At 33.6% G+C, this 20,346-nt stretch overlaps 1 protein-coding gene across 1 annotated transcript; it reads right to left on the bottom strand.

Annotated features, from left to right (window-relative positions):
* Positions 1-382: 382 nt before the first annotated feature.
* On the bottom strand, positions 383-14,464 carry LOC116340576 (voltage-dependent calcium channel subunit alpha-2/delta-4). Its single transcript, XM_031767130.1, has 20 exons — positions 14,457-14,464; positions 13,720-13,801; positions 12,553-12,663; positions 11,788-12,025; positions 11,443-11,675; positions 11,195-11,359; positions 10,984-11,100; positions 9,716-9,796; positions 9,538-9,649; positions 9,151-9,455; positions 8,955-9,029; positions 8,641-8,787; positions 7,587-7,684; positions 7,319-7,434; positions 7,197-7,242; positions 6,725-7,102; positions 6,447-6,479; positions 5,886-5,990; positions 4,728-5,800; positions 383-4,658 (listed from the first exon to the last, which is right to left on the bottom strand). Exons 1-20 carry the CDS (start codon positions 14,462-14,464, stop codon positions 4,474-4,476), a joined length of 3,708 nt encoding a protein of 1,235 aa, XP_031622990.1. The 3' UTR covers positions 383-4,473.
* Between the last annotated feature and the right edge of the window lie 5,882 nt (positions 14,465-20,346).

Here is a 20,346-nt window from a genome sequence, read left to right as displayed (position 1 = left end):
AGTATAACGTTTTAAATGGGGGAAAAATTGCATTTTAAATTGTTTCTATTTAACAAACTGCACATCAAAAAATTGTGTAATGAACAAGAAGCAAAAAATTCGGCTGGAGTTTTCTTTAAGGTTTTATTTTCATAACTAGATTTTTTTTTTGGTATATTTTTGGTTGGATTTTTTTCTTCATCTTTCATTTAGAGAGAGCAAATTTTTTTTTTTGATTAAATTTATTACATGAATTGAGCTGCGTGTTTTCGCGCATGCCATTGAAAGGGAAATAAATTTGTTCCTTTTATAAAGATAAAGTTGCATAAAATGTGTGTGTTTGTGTGAATGATTTATTCAAACGTCAGAAATATGCGAATGATTCGAATAATATGTGTTTGTAAACTTTTCACGTTTTTTTTTTTGTATGTTTGTTTATGGTTTGTTAAATTTGAATGATGCTACAGAAATGTGAGTGAATGTGTAAGTATTTCAAATGGCATTTGTATTTAGGTGTCGCGTGCGTGCATGTTGTGCTCCTAGAAATCGGAACACTATTTAGTTTAGATACTTCTTACAATATGTGTTTTTTTACGGTCATTTTCATCTTCTTGGATATGCGCTATTTGCTCATTTTTTCTAATAATTTCACTTTTGATATTGTACAATTGTTGTGAATTGCAACAGTGACATTTTGTCCGACGAAAAAAGACGGACACATTCGTACAAAAACTAAGCCGGAAGAAAAACCATTGTGTCTACATCACAAAAATCCAGAGTGTTGAGCATCAATATTCAGATGTGAATGGGTTATTTTAATTTGTATTTGGTTTTTTTTTTAAATTTTTCTCGTATTTTCATTCCTCAAAAAATCTACATCATTTGTGCGATTTGTTTTGTAGACTACTGCAAAAAATTCACGTATAAAAACGTTCAGTGTGTGTTTTATATTTATAGTGGCTATCTATTGATGATGGTATAAATTCTAATCTCATCGGTTTTGCTTTTTGTTTGGTTTCTCTGAGATGATGCGTGCACACTAATATGAAATATTTTCGTTTTGAATTTGGATGACGACTGCATGAATTTTTTATTTTTGTATCTCTTCTCATCGAATGGATATGCTTTCTTTTTGGAGCGCGTGAGAGAGAGAGATAGAGTGAGTGAGAGAGAAAAAAATGTGTCCGTTAGTGCTTTACAAAAAAATTGTGCAAATATTTTGTTGTTTTCGTTTTAATTCCATAAATTGTTGGTCATTAAATGTTCATTGTTTATATCGATTTATTGTTTGAAATGTATCCGGTCTTATTCAACAACAATTTTTTTTCTTCTGCTTACTTGTTGCGCATAAAATGTTTAACTTATTTCTTTGCCATCATCATGAACGTCTACCGACTTATTTTCGTTAAATTTTTCTTCAGCGTCTGTTGTTTTTCTTTGTTTCATTTCATCAATAACTTACGATTCGAAATAAATAGCTGTTAGGTTAATAATAGACTCTCTTAACATTAAATATATATTTAATACGGTTTAATTGATAGTATTGTACAATTTGTTTAATCTTTTGTTCGGTTCTTATTTTCTTTTTTTTTCTTTATCTTAACCACTTTTAATATAATATATATAGTGAAATGAGTCAATTACTTATCTAGTTTAGTTTGGAAGACTTAACAATTGTTTCAGTGTCACACAAAAACGTTTCATCAGTTTGTTTTTTTTCTACTTTCATTTTCTTCATTTTTGTCATTTTCACTTAACGCTTTTAACTCACACCACATACATTGTGTATCGCACACCTAATAAATTCTTTCTAATTATTGTTTCTGTTATTAATTTAATTCACTTTTCTAGTTCATCGTGTGTCTCGGATATTCGTGTTGTCCTGTTCAATGCGATATCCTTTCAACAAAAAAATAATAATAATACGTATGTAGTTTGTTGACGTTGACATACAGCATATCATTTACTACTATCATCAACTTGCACTTTATTGTTCCAATACATTCACGGGTTTAGTCCATTGACGTAAGGCAGGACCGCACAATGTGTAACTGTGAAATGAATGCATTGACAATGCATGTTTTGGAATTGAATACACACACAAACAAAAATCGATACGTTGGCATTATTTCAATTAAGTTTTTCAATCGTGTCTATTTACTTTTTACACTTCGTTTCAATGGCGCAGTAAATCTTCAAAAATGGAATACAATTAATATATATATTTATATTTATTTGAATATAGGGTAAGGTGAGAGGTTTCTTACAAGTGCTTTTGAAAATTGTTTAATTCGATAGAATTTATGTTCGTTAATTTAACATCATTTGTTTAAACGGGTGTCAGGTGTTCACTATTGTGAAACATGCCCTCCGGATTATTACGATCATGTAAACAATGCAAAAGCTTAATAGTGTTAACAATGATCGTGATTTTACTATTTGATCATAAAATGGTTAATTTTTGTTGTTGTATATGAGAGTATTGTATTGATTTTTAGCATCGATTGAGAAAAAAATGAACGGAAAAAAGTTCAAAACGAACATTTGTTGCTGTTGCTATATACACATGATATATACATATATATGCGAATTCTCGAATTCGGTTTTACAAGCTGCCAATCAAATGTAAACCAATAAAATATATATAAATATGGATATGTGGTATATAACGATGCGCCGATATGTGAAATGCGGGAAAATTTTCCTCGAAATTTGCTTTGATTTGTGTTCGAAGAATTATGAGTTTGGACAAAAATGATTCTTATTAATCTAGATTTTATTAAATGGACACAAATAAAAGCCATACAAAGAATTAAATGCCAATGTCTGGACACATGGATGTCCATTGTCTTTTCGATTTTTCATAGCGAACGATTGAACAGTTCAAATGTATATAACAATTAATAATAACAGGAATTAAACACGGACGCTATGCTGTCCGTGCACTTTCAAATCTTTTTTTTGCTCCAAAATAACAATCGTTTATTGTGTATAGTACGATTTTTGTGCGTGTGAATTATTCACAATTTTCTTCCTTTTGCGTTGTGTTGGAAAGAGAGAAAAAGGAAGTAAAATAGTTTTGTAAATTTATTTCTATTATCATTCGTTTTTACTTTGTTTTGTTTACAAACAAATGCTCGAATGCATCGCAACGATGAATGAATGAACGAACGAACAAACAAACGAACAAACCGAAAATAATATTGAAGAAAATAGAAAGAATATCGTCCGCCACGAAAATAAACATTGTAAATATGTTTTGGTGTTCGAACTTTTCATATAATATTCATAAATAAATCAAAGTATACAAGCTTCGATCACAATATAATCCATTTTAGTTTTCATTTTGTTTTTGTTTCATATAATATGCTTTAGAATTATAGTAATTTCGTCATTTTGGATATTGAAATTTTAATTTGCCCTAAAAATCGATAAAAACGAAAATTATTGTCAAGTTTATCTAGATTTCAGCCATTTTTTTTTCTTCATATGTGTTTTAAACGTAGGTCAATTAGAATGAGTCTTCGCATTTTTGTGCATTTTTGATGCGCGAAGATAATCTGATTTCCAAATCAAATAACTTACGCCAATTTTTTTTTACACTTTTCAACAAATTTTAATGCTTTTTGAATATTTTGATTCAATTTTCACGGTTTTCCGCGAATAGAGTTTGCGTTTTGTTTATTTTGTCTAATGTCAAAGGTACCGCATTATAGTTTTAGTTTTGCTTTTCATTTTACTTAACATAATTTCCCTAAAAATTATTATTATCATTCACCTATGGTCTATATTGACTAATTTTAAGGATTTTTTTTGTTGTTTCAATAATTTTAATTTATTGTATTAGGTTTCCAATCATTTGCTATAATTTTGAGTTTTTTCCATGTCAATATACTAACGTTTTCTTAGAATTCGTTGCGAAACAAACAAAATATCTTGATAAATTTTGACCTTTTTTAACTGTCGGAATCTTTAAATATTTTGGCTTTGAAGAAAAAAAAAACATCCCGAAATTTCGGTGGAAAAAAAGTAATCTGCGAGAAAAATTGATCCAATTTTTGTTTCAAAGTTACTTCTATTTAATGATTTCTCTTATGCTTTTGTGCAACCGTTAATTAAAATACGGCAATTTGCAATTTATTTCATTTAGTTTTTTCTTCTGTGAATTATTCTAAATTCGAACTTCTAATTCGATATTCCGAAAGAAAAGTGCTTACAGTTAGTAAATAAATGATTCACTTTAATTTCTTTTTCTCTTCAATTCATGACGTTATTTACACGGTTCACACTCGTCGAAGCTTTTGATTCCAATACTAATTTTATTTTTTGGTTCGATTTTATTCGACGTTTTTCCCTCTTCGACTCTATTATTTTCTAACGAATAAATAGCTTACGTGTATTTCATGGCCTTAAAAATGTGCCAATACGATGATTCTTTTCTTCCTATAGCCTTCATTTCGTCTTAATTTAGATGTAACTTATCAATGACACTTATCACGCTGATAGTATCCAGACTTGTGACACAATGAGAATGTGCAAGAAAATCGCCCAGCCACTAAGTAGAGTAGACGCACCGCCACATTGTTGAATCTCAATTTCTTCGGGATGATAATTTATGCACTTTGTGGGCCGTTTGCGTGGCAAACGCTCCTTCGTCATGCGACGGTGGTTACATGCAGCTGAAAAACAAAGACATTGATTTTTATTTGTTCATTTTTTCTCTCTCTTTTTTCTAAATTTCAACAAACCTATGCCGCCTGGTCCAAACGCTCCAGTTGTCACTTCTTGTGGTCCAATGTCTAATTGTTTTGAACCGCACGGACAGAGTGTATCAACGACCAACAATATTAAATTGCTGTGCGGAATTTTTTGAACACTAAATGGACGCTCGCAACCGGATGAATGGCAATTTGTCAGTTTTCCCTTAAGTGGTGTGCTCGAATTCAGTCGATCCGGTTGTAGTACAAACAAATCGGTTTTCAAGTCGCATGGTCGTGTGTATGATGCATCTGGTACAACTTTGGCGGGTGTTGAAGTGGAAACAGTTGCTTTTGGTACACTTTGTGATTTTTCCTCAGGCTCACTGTGTTCGGTGGTTTGTTCAACGACATCATTCGGTTCGGCAGCCTCATCGTCATATTCATCGGGATAGGTTTCATCTTCGGACTCATCGACCAAACTGTGATCCATGTATTGTTCGCTATAATGAGGCCATGATTGTACTGGATTTGGTAAAAGTGAAATCCATGTGGTTGCAAATGATACAATATATTTGAAAAGCCACGAGAAATGATGATTTGGTCTTGTAGTCAAATCACCAGCCGCCGTATATGGATTTTCACGATCCGAACATAAACCCTGATAATTCATCAGGGAAACACGTCGGTAGATGCGATCTTGTACCAAGGAATCCATGATAGTGCCATCAATGTGACCGAAAAATTTGCCAGTGTGCTCCGTACTTTCGGATATTATGACAAATCCATTGTTGTCGAGTACATAGCAATCTAATTCATCGGAAGCACATGTCTTGCGACAATTACCCATGCCAGTACAAGCGGATGTAATATTTTTGAAATGACGTGCCAACGAATCGTGCTGATATTGGAGACCAACAACAGCTGCCGGAGCTTTATTGTGTCCACGATGATCTATGAAAATTGCATGTGCCGCTGTCACCAAGGTTGCATTCGATTTTCCCGTGTAGCCAGAATCAAATGGCACACTAAACACAAAGCTATCCGGCTCAATGGAATGTTGATCAACAGCTCGTTTATACCACGTACTATCCATTGCTTTCGCATAAACTTCTCCGAAATGTCTAAAATAATGGAAAATATTGCCAACGTGGAATTAAACGATTCAAACATTTTTAACTTTTAAAACGAATTTCGCTTAACACTTACGGATCAGGTGAACTTGGATCATGTTCAATGTGGTCTTTCCAACGTAAGAGTCCCGAACGGGTAGCAACAAATGACAGCTTTATTCCAAACATTTGGTATCCTTGTCTGTAAAATAGATACAAGCATTAGTTAAAATTGAAGAGAAAGCGCTTTGAAATCCCTCATCTTTTTTTTGTTCTTTGGAGACTCATCATTATCTTCGAGAAATCAGATTTCAATTAACTTCAAGAGATCGAATATTAACAAAAAAAACAAGCAATCCAAAGTTTTTGAACTAAAACTTAAATATTCATTACTTCCCTTGGGAAGAGCTTTTAAGCCTTGAAAATTATCCCTCTCCCACCAAGTTAAATATCTACTCGTTTGCACAAATGAACTTCAAAACCCCAAAAATAATTGATTTTATTTCGTCCAAAGTTCCGTTTCAATTCCACGTGTAATTTTTTGAATTGCTTGTTTTTTTTCCAGAATATTAAATCAAACAAAATGCGATTTGTAACGCATATTGTATTCAATTTACCGACTAATGCAAATTGATTAGTCAGAAGTGCTTTATTTTACCTGTGCAGCAAAGCCATTAATGTGGCGATTGGACTATTTTGCATTTAAATTAAGTTTGAATGGTAATAATAATTTGTGTGCTCATTAGTTTGGATATTAAAAATGATTAAAGTGATTAAATAAAATGTTGGTGAATTTATTGTAAATGTGATCGAATCAATTGATTAAATAAAAATAAATTGAAAACATAACGATTCACATTGAAAGCTGAACGTATATTAAACAAACGTGTATAATATGAATGTGTCAATAAAAATAAATAGATATAATTCACTCACTGTTTATCTTCACGTCGCGGTGGATGCGACGGTTGGTCCAATTCATCGGTAACCTTGGCATCACGCACCAAACTCTGTACTAAATATCGATCGCAGTAATATGGTTCGGCTTTGCGTGAGCCTTGTCCGTTGTTTCCATTGTGATGGGCATGATGGCCGCCATTTGGCGATGCACCATTATGGCCGAAATGGGGAACAGGAGATCTTGGCCTCACTGACATCCATTTCCATCGCGGACGGCCAGCCCGTGCCAAGAAATGTAAAACTTGGTCTTCAGCCGTTTCAAAGCTTGTTCGTTCATCATTCGATGATGACGTTTCGCCGGAATTTTCACGTTCCTTTGCGAAATCATACAAGCTATTGTATTCGCAGTAAACCCTAGAAATAAATAAAAACACATACACATTAGCATCGTTTCTCACTCTCTTCAAATCGATGTTGAAAAAGAACTAAATCAACAATAAATACTAACCAGTCGGGATGTACTCGCCAATCTGTACCTTTCAAATATTCAGTTACTGTAGATGGGATAAATGGAATATGTTTAATAAATCTGTTTTCAATACGAATAGAAATGTGTCTGTATTTGCTTACCATTTTGATGCGAGTGGCGAATCTCTTCCTGCGAACTCAATTCATACATTCCATATTTGTCGGGCAATGCGATAGCAAGTGTAAAGGGAGTTCCATCAATCGGACCATAAAAATATCTATGAATTGATGAAATGAAAAAGAGGATAGAACGGTCAAAATACATATAGGAATGATATGGTCATCAAAATATGTCAAATGCATTTCCAATTTTATGTAGCATATGACATATCATGTAATTGATTTTTCAATGGTTTGAATGTCAACAAACCTTTGTGTACGTGTTGAGACTCGTTTCATATCGTCCGAATGTGTCAAAAGCGAAAATTCCATTTCACCCTCTTTTTGTAACACCATCTCATGTCGCATCTGATAGTTTTCAAAAGCAACAAATACAGAAAGAGAATATAAAAAAAAACCATCGTAAGAATTCGGAATTGATTGTTGTTGATAAAAACATTTTTGCAATTTTTGGCCTGAATTTCGTTTGTCGCTTGATAGAATAAATCATGGATTCAAATAAAGTGTTTCACTCTCCCATTCTCTCTCTCTTTCTTCCAAAAAAATGAATTTTGTCACATTTTCCCTTGAGCAGTTTTTTCCTTAATTTTTCTTCTACTTTGATTCCACTTCGCGTGGCGTATTGTTTTCTTACTGCGTCCGCTTTCAAATTTGGCGGAAACTCTCACTATCACTTCAATGAACGGGGGCATTTGAAAAAGATTTAAAATTCTACGAATATCACAACAGAAACTAATAAATTCTCCACTTAACAAGAAACAACTTTAACCCAGATAAAAGCAAATGCCATATTGCGTTATCGTCTGGTTTAAATATATATACCAAAAATAGTAGTGAAGCAAAAAAAATTATTCAAAGAATGTGTCGTTAGAGCGGCAACAAAATCGATAGTTTTTAGTGCATAATAAAATACAATCGCAAATAAATAGAAGGAGATGGAGAGAAAGAAAAAAAAATTAAATGCACTTGGGGGAAATTGGTAGTGTGAGAGAGCAATTCCATGGAAATTCCTCAACACACGCTTCTATCACGTACTTGTAATAAATTTTGTTGCAAAGCGAAAAACTGCAGAAGGGAATATATAAGGAAAACGTTGCAACGTACACACTCTCTCCAAGAAAGTTGACAAAAACATGAGGAGATACAAAGAAGTAACGAGTGAACAAACAACAGCAACAACAAGAAGAAACACAACCGTTCAAGCGACAAAACAAAATTCTCGATATCTAGTAATGCACACAAATCTCAACATTATTCGCTCCCTATCTCTCTTTCTTCGTCGTTTCGCTTAAGAAAGTACGTACATCAAGCAACATGTTGGAATTCTCATTCTCCCTTTCCGTGTCACCGTTTGCCATGCCGTTCGCATCACTCTCTGGTAGCTCCACTTCGGTTAGATCAGTCACACTATATTTCGGTTGAAGTGTATTGACATATTGCGATTTGTCGTCCTGAAAAAAGAAAAAGAAAACGATTGAGATGCTATTTCAGTATGACAATTTTCTTTCTACGAAATCGAAATAAATTTCGCTAAGTGAGTCATTGACGATAGTTGAGTGGAGGCGGCATAACAGGCATACAATGTACAATGAATGATATGAAATGTCATTCAAATTACCAAAAGTCGCAAGTCGGGATGATAAAGGACTTTTCCATTGTTGTCCACTATGAACGAGTATCCATTTGCGCCAAGCTACATGAAATGTGGTGAGAAAACATTTTTAAAATTGACAGTTGAAAAGTGAATGAATTCCATTTTACAAATAATAACACTTTCCGGAATCGGAATGTGTCGAAAATACCGCAATGCTTACTTTATATTGTGGAATCATTTTGACAATTTCCTCAATGGAAACGTCAGCACCAACCACACCAAGCAAATTGGCTTGACGAAGTGAATGATTTCGTCGGTCAAATACTGGCGTCGAAACTGTTGTCACCAAACGTCGTTGTCTTTCATTTACATAACCAATATTCCCACTTGGTCCACCAACGAACACCGGACTCCAATGAATTGGATGATCGGCTTGATACAATACCATTGGTCGTGCCATTACCAATGCATAATCAACAACTCGTGCTCTTGCATCCTCGGGTGAATTGATTTGAGCATAAAAACCTATGCAAAATTGAGAGACGATTTTTTGTGATGTCATTTTTCAGCATTGCAAAAAAAATGATGGCAATCAAATCTGAAATACCTTTGTTTGTACATGCAATAGTTTGCATACTGTCACGACTACCTGATGCACCACCAATTAAATACGTGAAAATTCGAACGGGTCGATGCGGCCAATTGTAACGTTTAATTATCTGTAAATATTAAATATCAAAATGTGATCAAAAAATTCTTTGTCTTTAAAATGCAATTTTAAAAACCTCTGAATGTGTTTCGGTTGTGCCGTCTGTAATCAACATTATCGCTTGGTTGCATTGACTGCCCAAACTGGATTGGTTATACTGTGAACGAAACAGAAAAAAGTAAATATATTTCAATTGTTGAAAATGTGAAAAATGCAAAAGTGTCGTCATTCCTACCCGATGGAAAATTTAAAAAGCGTATTGCATTTTTCACATTTTCTCTAGATTTAAAAGTAACAAGTTTGATTTCTTCATAAATGACACTGTCAATGCGTGTAATGCATGTGTATGGGTTTTTCTTTTTCCAATCATTTTGTTTCTCTTATGAAATACAACGAATATTTTATAATATAAATACTATAATATGCGCTAACTTCAACATCATACGGTCGTAGTTTATCACAAATATTTTGAACATATAAACCAAAAAAAGATGCAAATAGTATAATCAAAATTGGAAATTGAAATTGAATGCAAAATGAACTACACAGTATCGTAGAGGTGTCAGCGAACGCGTTCGTAGAAAGAAATGTTTGTTCGTTTAAAAAAAAATTGGTTTGTGTTCGTAAAGACCCACACTACGTTCGAACGCGTTCGTTCGCAGAGTGGAAATTGTTTTTCGTGTTCGTTCGTGTTCGCAAGGATCCCAATAAACCATTTTGTCCATTCGGGAGCGGTCTCTTTTATTGAACATAAAATGGGTTATTTTCAGTGCTCTTAGTTTACGTTATGTGATCAATTATTAGAAATCACAAATAGGAATCCGCAAAAGAAAGGGTCGTTCAGGGCATGGATTAAGCGCCGCTAGATAAGTTCCGATAGGAGAATGATAAGAGTGTGAACCACTCACAACTGTCAAGATGTAAAATAGATGTAAGAATTAACAATAAATCAGTCTCTCAACAGAACTCAGCGGACTCTTTTATTGAACAATCGCAAATGGTGTGTGCCAAACCCAGACAACAATAATTCGATAAAATACACAAATTTCTTTACTGCGGTGGAATAATAGCCACGTTAAATCATTGTTAATTCAAATATAAAATGAAGTTGTATTTCATTGCAAAATTATTGATTTGAAGAGAGTCGTTTCATTAATGCATTAAAAGATAACTACACAAATGATATACATTGATTTACATCTTTTCCAAATTTAAGAACTCATTGAAAGGAATTGGTCTCTATATTATTTTAAGCAAATAAAAACCGTAACGCATTAAATTAAATCAAGTTGAAAACATTCATAAGCCTTTCTACTATTAGACATTTTTTAACCATATCCATACCCGATTGAGAATTTCAAATCCATATTGCATCCCCGCTGTGAAATTGGCTACATTTTCACATTTTATCGCTTTCACCGCGTCTTTCATCTCTTTAATGTTGTCAGCATAAGCACGAACCTATGAATCAATAAATGCATGTCACAATATAAGATTATTCATGATGAATGACAGTTGTCAATCGATGAGAATATTTGGATGTATCAGAAATTACCATTTTATCTTTGAAGCATGGAACCACAGATCTGGTTTTGTCCGAGAATGCGATTAGGTTAACATAATCGTTATCACTAAGCGTATCAAGTATCGCTGACACCATTGTAATAGCCAAATCAAATGATTTTCCCGACATTGAACCAGACGCATCCAACAATATCATCTGGAAAATATAGACAAAATTCAAACAATTATTCATTGAATTCAACACACACGAAGAAAGAGATGTGAAAATATTGAACGTACAATATCTTTTGGTGAAGATGCAGCTTGTATGAACCAGTCTTGTGTGCGAAAGTCATTGATTGGTTTCTTTTCCGTTGAGCCCGTATGTGGCCATGGTGTACCTGGAAAGCGACGCATAAAACCCGCAGTTGAACCGAAATATTGCCAAGAAAGTGCTGCATCACGTTCCAAATTGTTTGCAAATATTGGATCCAAATGCGCTGACCACGCAACCGACGATTGCACATTCGAGTCTATATTTGATTTAATTTTTTATGTGAACCAAGAAATGAATAATTCATTTGAATGAAAAGATACTGAGTGATTGTAGGTGTCTATGAAATGAGTATATAAATTTTTTTTTACCACTTAAGCTGATGCCAGCCGGTGCAAGAACGGAACTGTGCGTTAAGTTAACAATTAATTTTTCAAATCGTCGAATTGGCTTGGGGGGCAAATCTTTTGTGTCGTCCGACATGTAATCGTTGATGTGCCTCGTTTCATACAGACGATGCGAGACTTGCGATTGAACCTGATGATGATGATGTGCTGAATCACGCTCCGATTCGGATAATGCCGCTTGTTCAGCGGTCTCCATCACTCTCTGTATGCAGAGACAAATGTAAGTATTTAGTATGAAAAAAGGAAATGCAATTCAAACAACAACACGGCCGGAAGATGTTAAACAGTAATAAATCTTTTAAAAAAGAAGCTAAATCTTTTTCAACCACATTGCAAACACACACAAACAAGCAAAAAACAAGAATTATGATGCGATGATTGCTCCAACAACAACGGACTGGAAAAAAGCACACATTTTGCTTCTTTGATTTAAAGTTGTGGGTGGTGTATAGTCGCATTTCATGGAAGAAAATTTAATTAGCATTACATAAATTCGGTTCTCGACGTACACACAAGTACAACAAATGAATGTTACTTGAAAAACGTTTTTCATGTTGAAATTCTGTGTTTGCTATTTGTATGTGTTGGATGTGACTTCGCTTATCATATGCAAATAAGAAAATAATGGTTGAGGAAGAGAAAGACTGAAAATGATGTATATGTTACATTCAACACATACAAAAAAAATAGAAGAAAAAAAAACAACTTTTGAAATCTCTGCACACTCACTAAAACTGAATTCATTTTAAAATCCATAAAATTTTTCACTTCAGCCGTCAGTTCTCGTAGCAGTATTATGCCATTCTTGCGTATAACTTCACCATCCAAGTCCTTGTATTTCTGTTCAGAGACGAAACAGAGAAGTAAAAGATGAAAAAAATAATACAAATAGAGAAAGAGAGGAAAAAAATTACACGAACTGCATATAATATAATCAGTTATGCAAACTTTTAGTTATATGTATATGAAACTGTGTACGGGCGCATATTTGATTGGTGGATGCATTCCGTTTTCCCTGTTCACAGCAATGTAGCAAAGTTTATGACGGAAAATTCATTCGTTTATTGTACCATACGTATCGTTGAAAATATTTCGTTCGTTTATAACTTTGTTTAAATTTTAAACTCGTTCTGTATATATACGAATGTTCAAAACGAACAAATTTGGTTTGAAAATCTTACCCATTACTATTGCTGGATTTTCTACTTTCAGTTAAATCGAGTTTCGGTTAGACATTCAATTTTTTTGTGTGTTCTCTTTTTTTCTTGAACACAGTAAAAATTCTTTTGGAAAAAAGGGCCGTTCGTCACATTCATTTCATTTTAATATTGATTTATGCGTGAAATTGTTGTCTATAATTGAATCTTTATCGGTTTCAAGTCTGCGAATCTTCTGCGACGAAGATAAGGAATCTGCTTCAAAAAAATATCTTAAGCAGACAAAAGTTACGAATGAAAGAGAGGAAGGGGATTGCGATAAAGAAAGAGCGACATAAATTTGCAATCTTTTGCCAACGGTTAAGTCTATGTGTGAAATAGTAGACTTAGGTAAATGTAACAGTGCCATGATTCAAGATTCAGTTTTATAGAGACAGAGGGTAAAATGAAAAATTATGGCGAGACTTATGGTAGATGAACTATGTATACGTGAGCCGCTGTTTCCATTTTTCATTCAAATTTCGCGAAATGTCGAAGTTATCATTTCATATTTTTTTGTTGCGTTCAGCAGTAAAAATCGCATGAAATCAAATAAAATTAATAATCTATAACGATTCCAAGAAGTGTGTCTACCTTTTTTTTCTACGCATTGAGTATGGGTTTACTGATTTTTGTACCTAAATTTTTTTTTCATTTTGAAGCGATATTATTTTAAATTGAAAAGAGTCAAAATACTTACATTTCGGATTTCATTCATTTTTGTGAATTGTCGACCAAATTCCCAAAGATCAACGCCAAACTTTAACGCCCAATTTCGTACTCTGTAAAGAGAAACAACGGAAAAAATATATGAAAAAATTTTCTGCATAAAAATCCAGATGGCAAGTATGAATATTTGCATATTTTTTTCTCCCCATCCAAAACATTCCACAGATTTACGCGCACCGTAAAAATATGACGAAGTGTCTGAAGGTGAGAAAATGCGAGACTACGAGCACATATTTACAAAGTGCCACCATATGAAAGCACTGATGCAGAAATATCAATAAAAGAGAGTACAAAAAATTGCACAACTTCCTCGTTTGACTAAAAAAGGGGTGTCTCTATTCATAATTTGTGTCTGCTTTTTGCAGTATCAAAGAAATGATGCTCGATAATGTTGAAGTCACGGCATGACAATGTCAATGACTTATTTTACATGAAACACTGTGTTCCAGAATTATTTCCTTCATTCTGCGAAACAGTTAATTGCGAGTTAAAATCAAAATCGTGAGTATGTTCAGGAAAAGCATGTTTTTTTTTGCATTATTTCAACATGTTATTCATCTTTTATTTCGTACTCTTTTTCGAAACAGAAGACGAGAAAAAAAATTTGTACATGAATTATATTCACTTAACTTCAAATAAAATTCCATGATTCACCATGGAATGCAACTAGATACCAAAAACTACTTTACATTTTACAACGATTGTTACTGGTACATTTCTAAGTATTATTCACAAATAATCGGTCGTAACCAAGACAACGATTTTCTTCGTAACTTCTCTCCATTTCTCACTCTTTTTATCTCCTCGTGTCTGGGAAACAGAAGAAGGGCATAAACATACGCCCTGCAGCACTGTACTCAATCATCATGCATGTATGCGTGCATGTCTATATGTGAATATATGTGTTGCAATTTTCGAATAAAAAACAACAACAACATTATTCGAAATATTAACCACCAACATTCGTTTCTAAAATACGAAATGGTTCGCATGAATCTCGAATCGAGAAATGTTGGTGAAATACTTTTAAAAATGACTTGATTTGTCGTTTTGCGATAACGGAATTGCGTTCATTTCCTCTGTTTGCTGTCTGTAAAAGAATGCAATAATATGTCGACAATGAATAAAATGTTGTCGCGTGTGCATTCAGCGAAAAATAATTGGAGAGAAAAAACTAGAATGTAGACCAAACCAAAGTTGTGCATTGCAATTAATGATAAAGAATACGTTTGTTTCCCCGGCTAAGACAGAGAATGAAAGACAACGAAGGGAATAGATAGAAAGAGACAGGGGCAAAGTGGAGATGTGGTTTCAAGAGCTTCTGCTATCAATGTACTTTAAATGGTGCAATTCAGCCCAGGGGCCATAGATGTAAGATCACACTTGAACTAATTTTTCCTTAGATTTGTAACGCACGAAAACAAAGCGCTCGAAATGAGCATTTCAAAAAAAAAGAAGTCGGTACAAATCGAAAGAGTGCGTGATATAAAGAAAAAAAGTTTAAATAAATAAAAATGTATGAACGCAAGAAATATCACGAGAAATTATTATTAGAAAAGCGGATGCAGAATCGGAGAACTGAAATATATAAACTTTTCTCTCGTTGGAATTGTTGATCCAGTTTTCGGTTGTGTCGAGAAAATAGCAGTGAATGTTTTGTTGGAGTTCAGTTTGGCACACAACTTTTAGATATATATATATTTGTTTCGATGATATCGAATTTTTTTCGACTCTCTCTCTCTCTCTCTCTCTCTGTCATGAAATCTCAACAATACAATATGGCCCCGTTTAACCGTCGTATCTTGCCGGAATTTTCATTTGATCTAAATCATTTCTTTGTGTCGCAACGGAAAAACAAAGTTTAAATTATTATTGCAAGTTACATGTTTTTCGCCCAACAACAGAATGTTTGTTCCATACACATTTCTAACAAGCTTAAATTCGAACACCGCTTTTTGATTCTGTTGCCACACACACATATATACACACATACATTCATTTATACGTGTTCGGCCACATAGTTTTATTTTATCCTTGCAAACTAGTGCACACGGCCATACGGTTTCAATGCCGAAACTTAACTTTGTCTATTTTTTATTCTCTACTTTGCACTCGAATGGGTATGTACTTTGTTGCTTTCTTTCTCTTAATGCTGTTTGCTGTGAACATATAACACGACAATGCAAAACCATAATGCCCCACATAAATAGAGCAAAATAGCTGAATATTACACTCAAAACTATGTGCTATAATATATATATTATACCGCAAAACTGTCAAAATATGCCGAATGGCAAAACAGCCAAAGACAACTAAGAGTTTCTTTCGTATTCTGTATCATTTTTTTTGTTATTGTTGGTGTTATTTTCGTGGTTCTTTCATCCCGTATACACTGTATTTGTTGTCGAAACTCGAATAGGAGGAGAGAGAGAAAAATAGGAGCTTGAAGATAAGTGTTTTTAGAACAATATGAGGGCATAACAATGATTATAATTTCAAAAGTCAATTTGATGCACTCTCATTTTGAATTGATTGAGGTAAAACATTTTGTGATATAAAGTTTGTTGCTTTTTTAAACTAAGTACTTTGTCACAGCAATAGCAGCAGCGGTAGCAGCCGAAGAAAAAGCTCAAAAGGCAACATTGGCGTCATTCAAAGGTTTATGTATGGAATTTGACAACAATATACAAATCATGATGCTTTTGAACTTTCTTATGCAGAAATTAAGAAGAGAAGAAGAAAAAATCTGCCATCAGAGAGAAGACAAAAAAAAAATGTGAAGAGAAGCCTGTTCAAAATTTGAGATAAAGGACATTTCTAAAGACGCATAAATTGCAAGAACATCTTAAAGATTTCCTTATTGAATTTTCCAGCCCAAAAAGTGTTGAAGCGCATACACAATTCGGTTGAAAACGTATGATGAAACTTTGTCGGTTGCCATATGGTCGTTTTCGTTTCGCCCGCTTGAAATATGGAATGCATCGCAGCCGCCACTCTACCATTGCCACTCCTAAATAGGTTGATATGAAAATGTACATTATAAAATGTCTACGTAACGTATGAACGATGATGATGCAATGGAATCGATAGGGAAGTTGAAGAAAAAGAATCTCTCGTCGTTGGCAAATAGATTGGGAATTAAGGGCTTGAAATATTCAAACAAGTTTTGAGATGAATTGCATTTTCTCGACGATGACTAAGTTGCGGTAGTGGTGTTATTATCGCATCTAGCTGCACTCGAATTTACTAGGTAAATAGATGCATCGAAAAGCGTCTTCTCAATTCTTCTTTGCTTTGCCAATCTTTTTTTTCTTCTCTATTCCGTTCATTCAAACACCGAACAGTATACGAAATGCACCTACATCTTTAAGGTAATAATAATAGTGCACAAGACCGTTTTGTGAAGATGTACGAGATGCATGAGCATCGTGTTAAAATTGGGAAGTAGGTGGGTATTTGGTCGGTGAACTCCGAATTGTAATGATATATGGCAATGAATTTGTGGTTTGTTTTGCCAGCATGTCTGTCTGTACAGTAGACAAGATGAAAGATTCTTATTCATTTTCCATTTTGAATAAATGTATGCTGTGGAAATATTGAGGAAGAAATTCGCTGACATTTTTGGTTTAAAATGTTTTGTGTTATTTGATTGAGGCTCTCTCCTAAGTAAACAAATATTGGTACATTGAAATGACAATTTTTTTGTTTTTTCTTCGGCTTATTCTTTGTGTTTTTGGTCTCTTCGTTAGAACGAAAACTTTCTTGAAAAGTTCAAACATGTCCATAATTCAAGGAGAGAAATCAAGTAGTTTTTGCAAACAACAAATCTTTCTTCAGTTCAGTCCACGAACGATATATATATATATAATTCCCATATACATCAATTTGAACTCGCATCGATAGCTTCGAATCGAAAAAGATATCCGTTTACTTGAAGGTTTTGTGCATGTGTATATATTTGTGTGTGGTGTGTGTGTGTGTGGCGCGGGCGAGTGAGTGTGCGGTGGTTTATGGATAGGTACAAGTGATGGATAATGCTTTGCACAACGTAAAGGCATCTGTGTGCATGAATGATAAATGGTGCGGAGTGCCTAAATTCAGAGTACGTGAGCTTTTATCGTTCGATTGAGCTCAACATTCCAACAGTTTTAAGTGAGTTAGTTCCCTCTCCTTGTACTTTCAATTGGAATGAGAGATGGGCGAAAACATGTTTTTCATTTATGAAATCTCTGATCATTAAATACATTTGTTGTATTTTTTTCTCTTGCTTTCTTTATCCTGACGAGCATAAATAAATTCCAATAAAGCGCTTCTGATTTTATTACGAATCAATATGTAGGGCGAAGTACCGAAAAAAACATGATTGACGACGGACGGTCGGGTATACTCGCGCGTACCGAATAGAGCAGCAGCATTAGTGACAGCAGAGTAAAGGGAAAGCCGAATTTTTGAATTTCTAATGATGTAATGGAAATGTGTGTGTGTGTGTGTGCATGCAATTCAAATGAAATGCCTCACTTGACCTATTCATTAAGTGGATTTCGGATGAATACACAATGAGAACAACAGCATTTATAAAAAGTGTTTCATACTTGACAATCGACTTGACATACACAGCAACAGCAAATAAGCACAACAAAATATCATCGACTAAATTGGCAATGCATACACAGTACAGACATTACATTTTACGAGAATAATTGTGAGAGCATATATTTAGTCGTGTTATATCGATTAGCTGTTAACTAATACATTTTGTTTCTCTTTATTTTTGGTTTTGCGCTTTTTTCCATTTTCAACCATCATCGAGTCAAGCATTTCTCATCCATATACATACACACGCCACTTACTATGTTCTCCTACATTTTTCTTTCATTAACATTGACTATGTTAGATCTTTTCGTTATGAATTTTGTTGTTGTTTTCCATTAGATAGTAAAAATTTGCTCGTCTGCATGTTCACATTCATGGACATATTTGTAATTGTCGAGAACGTGTGTATACTAAATATGCAATTTTGATGCCATTGTTGTTTTCTTTTTGTTTCATATACGTACGCGAAGAAAAATATTTATATGTGTCCTTGTCTCATTCGATGTTGTTCGTTTAGGTCGTGTTCCAGCGATACAATTGAGGAAAATGGTAGAAACAAGTACTTTGTAAATTACATATGCATATGTTACTATTTTTGCACGTATTTCCCTTGCATATTTCATTCGAGTCGCTTGTTGGTTAAATTGAAAAGAGCTCTAAAGTAAATACCACCATATTTGCGCTTAATAATCATCGTTCATCTATATGTGGCAAAAACTTTCTTGAAGTAAGAAAAACTCTAAGTAGCTTTCTTATTTCCTCATGAATTTTTGATTCCGTTTTTTCTCCATTAAATGGACCGACACCGAATTCAATTATCTATTGATTTTTCAGTCATAAACAAACTTAGCATAACTTTCTCGCATTCATTTTTCAATAAAATTCATTCGCGCTCCCGATCGTAAGTCATTACAGCGCAGGTGGACATTTTCAATTTATGTCCCAGTGTGTTATTTTTTGTGTGTGTGTGTGCAAGCACGGTTTTTGTTCCCAATTCCAGTGATTTTGTAACTCAAGGTATTTACAAGCCTTTACATGTAAATTAAAAATACATATGCATATAGTTCATACGTGTAAATTGAATGCAATGTCATTTGTGGACATGTAAAATCTATTGTCTCAACATGGCATACAGGAAACTGTCATTACAATTGAAAATGATGTATACACGTTAGGGCGGGTCAATTTTTTAAGAGGTCTGGCTCAGCGAAATTCGTAAAATACATGTAATTTCAAGACTTTTTCTCGACTAGAGCATATATAAATTTTCAAATTTATCTGTGCCAAAATTGACAAATAGTTTTTTTCCCAAATTATAAAATATGAAATTATAAAATTTGAAAGTGATGAAAAAATTGTATAAAAAAGATCATTTGTACTGACATTTCTAAGGTAATTTTGGACGCTGAATCCGAATCTGGCATTAAAAATACTCTAAATTCAACTATCAATAAAGAAAACGTGATTTTTGACCAAAAAATCAAAGAAATGTAGCGAAATGTTCGTTCTTGCAATTGTTAGCTCATTTTCAAGGCTTGATTCGGATTCAGCGGCCCCAAAAACCCTTGAAATGACTGTTCAAACCATAATGAATGATAAATTATTTTTAAAAAAATGCCATTTATTCCAGCATTTTGTGACTTTTGAAGCGAAAAAAGCGTGATGAATGAAGAAGATGTTTCTAAAATCATATGTACCATCATTTCTAAGGTAATTTTTGGCGCTGAATTCAAATCTGCCATTTAAACTACTCTATTTTTATAAAATCAGCGCCCTAAAAATTAAATTTGAATGAACAACTAAACAAGACTTTCATAGACGAAACATTTGATGTTCTTTGCATCAGTGTAGTCCAAATTCAAACATTCAAACGAGACTTGAAATAATTTTTAATATTCTATATTGTTTCAGTTTTCATTCAAATTTCATCAATTCTAATTTTTCAATCAAAATGAATTGATTAAAATTATTAAAATTAGGTTTAAAAGTTTGAATTTGGACTACA

Source organism: Contarinia nasturtii, unplaced genomic scaffold (genome assembly GCF_009176525.2).
Source record: "Contarinia nasturtii isolate CC-2019 unplaced genomic scaffold, AAFC_CNas_1.1 Cnas_scaffold_695, whole genome shotgun sequence".
NCBI classification, from domain to species: Eukaryota; Metazoa; Arthropoda; class Insecta; order Diptera; family Cecidomyiidae; genus Contarinia; species Contarinia nasturtii.
Note: the sequence above shows the minus strand (reverse complement) of the source record. Positions and strands in the feature narration are given on the sequence as shown.

Bases quoted from the DNA above. Each gene is read 5' to 3' on its own strand.
- LOC116340576 (XM_031767130.1), bottom strand. The intron at 11,101-11,194 runs GTAATTTCTGAT...ATTGATTCATAG, and splicing joins CATGCTTCAAAGATAAAATG to GTTCGTGCTTATGCTGACAA. The intron at 6,480-6,724 runs GTGAGTGAATTA...AATGCAAAATAG, and splicing joins CCGCGACGTGAAGATAAACA to TCCAATCGCCACATTAATGG.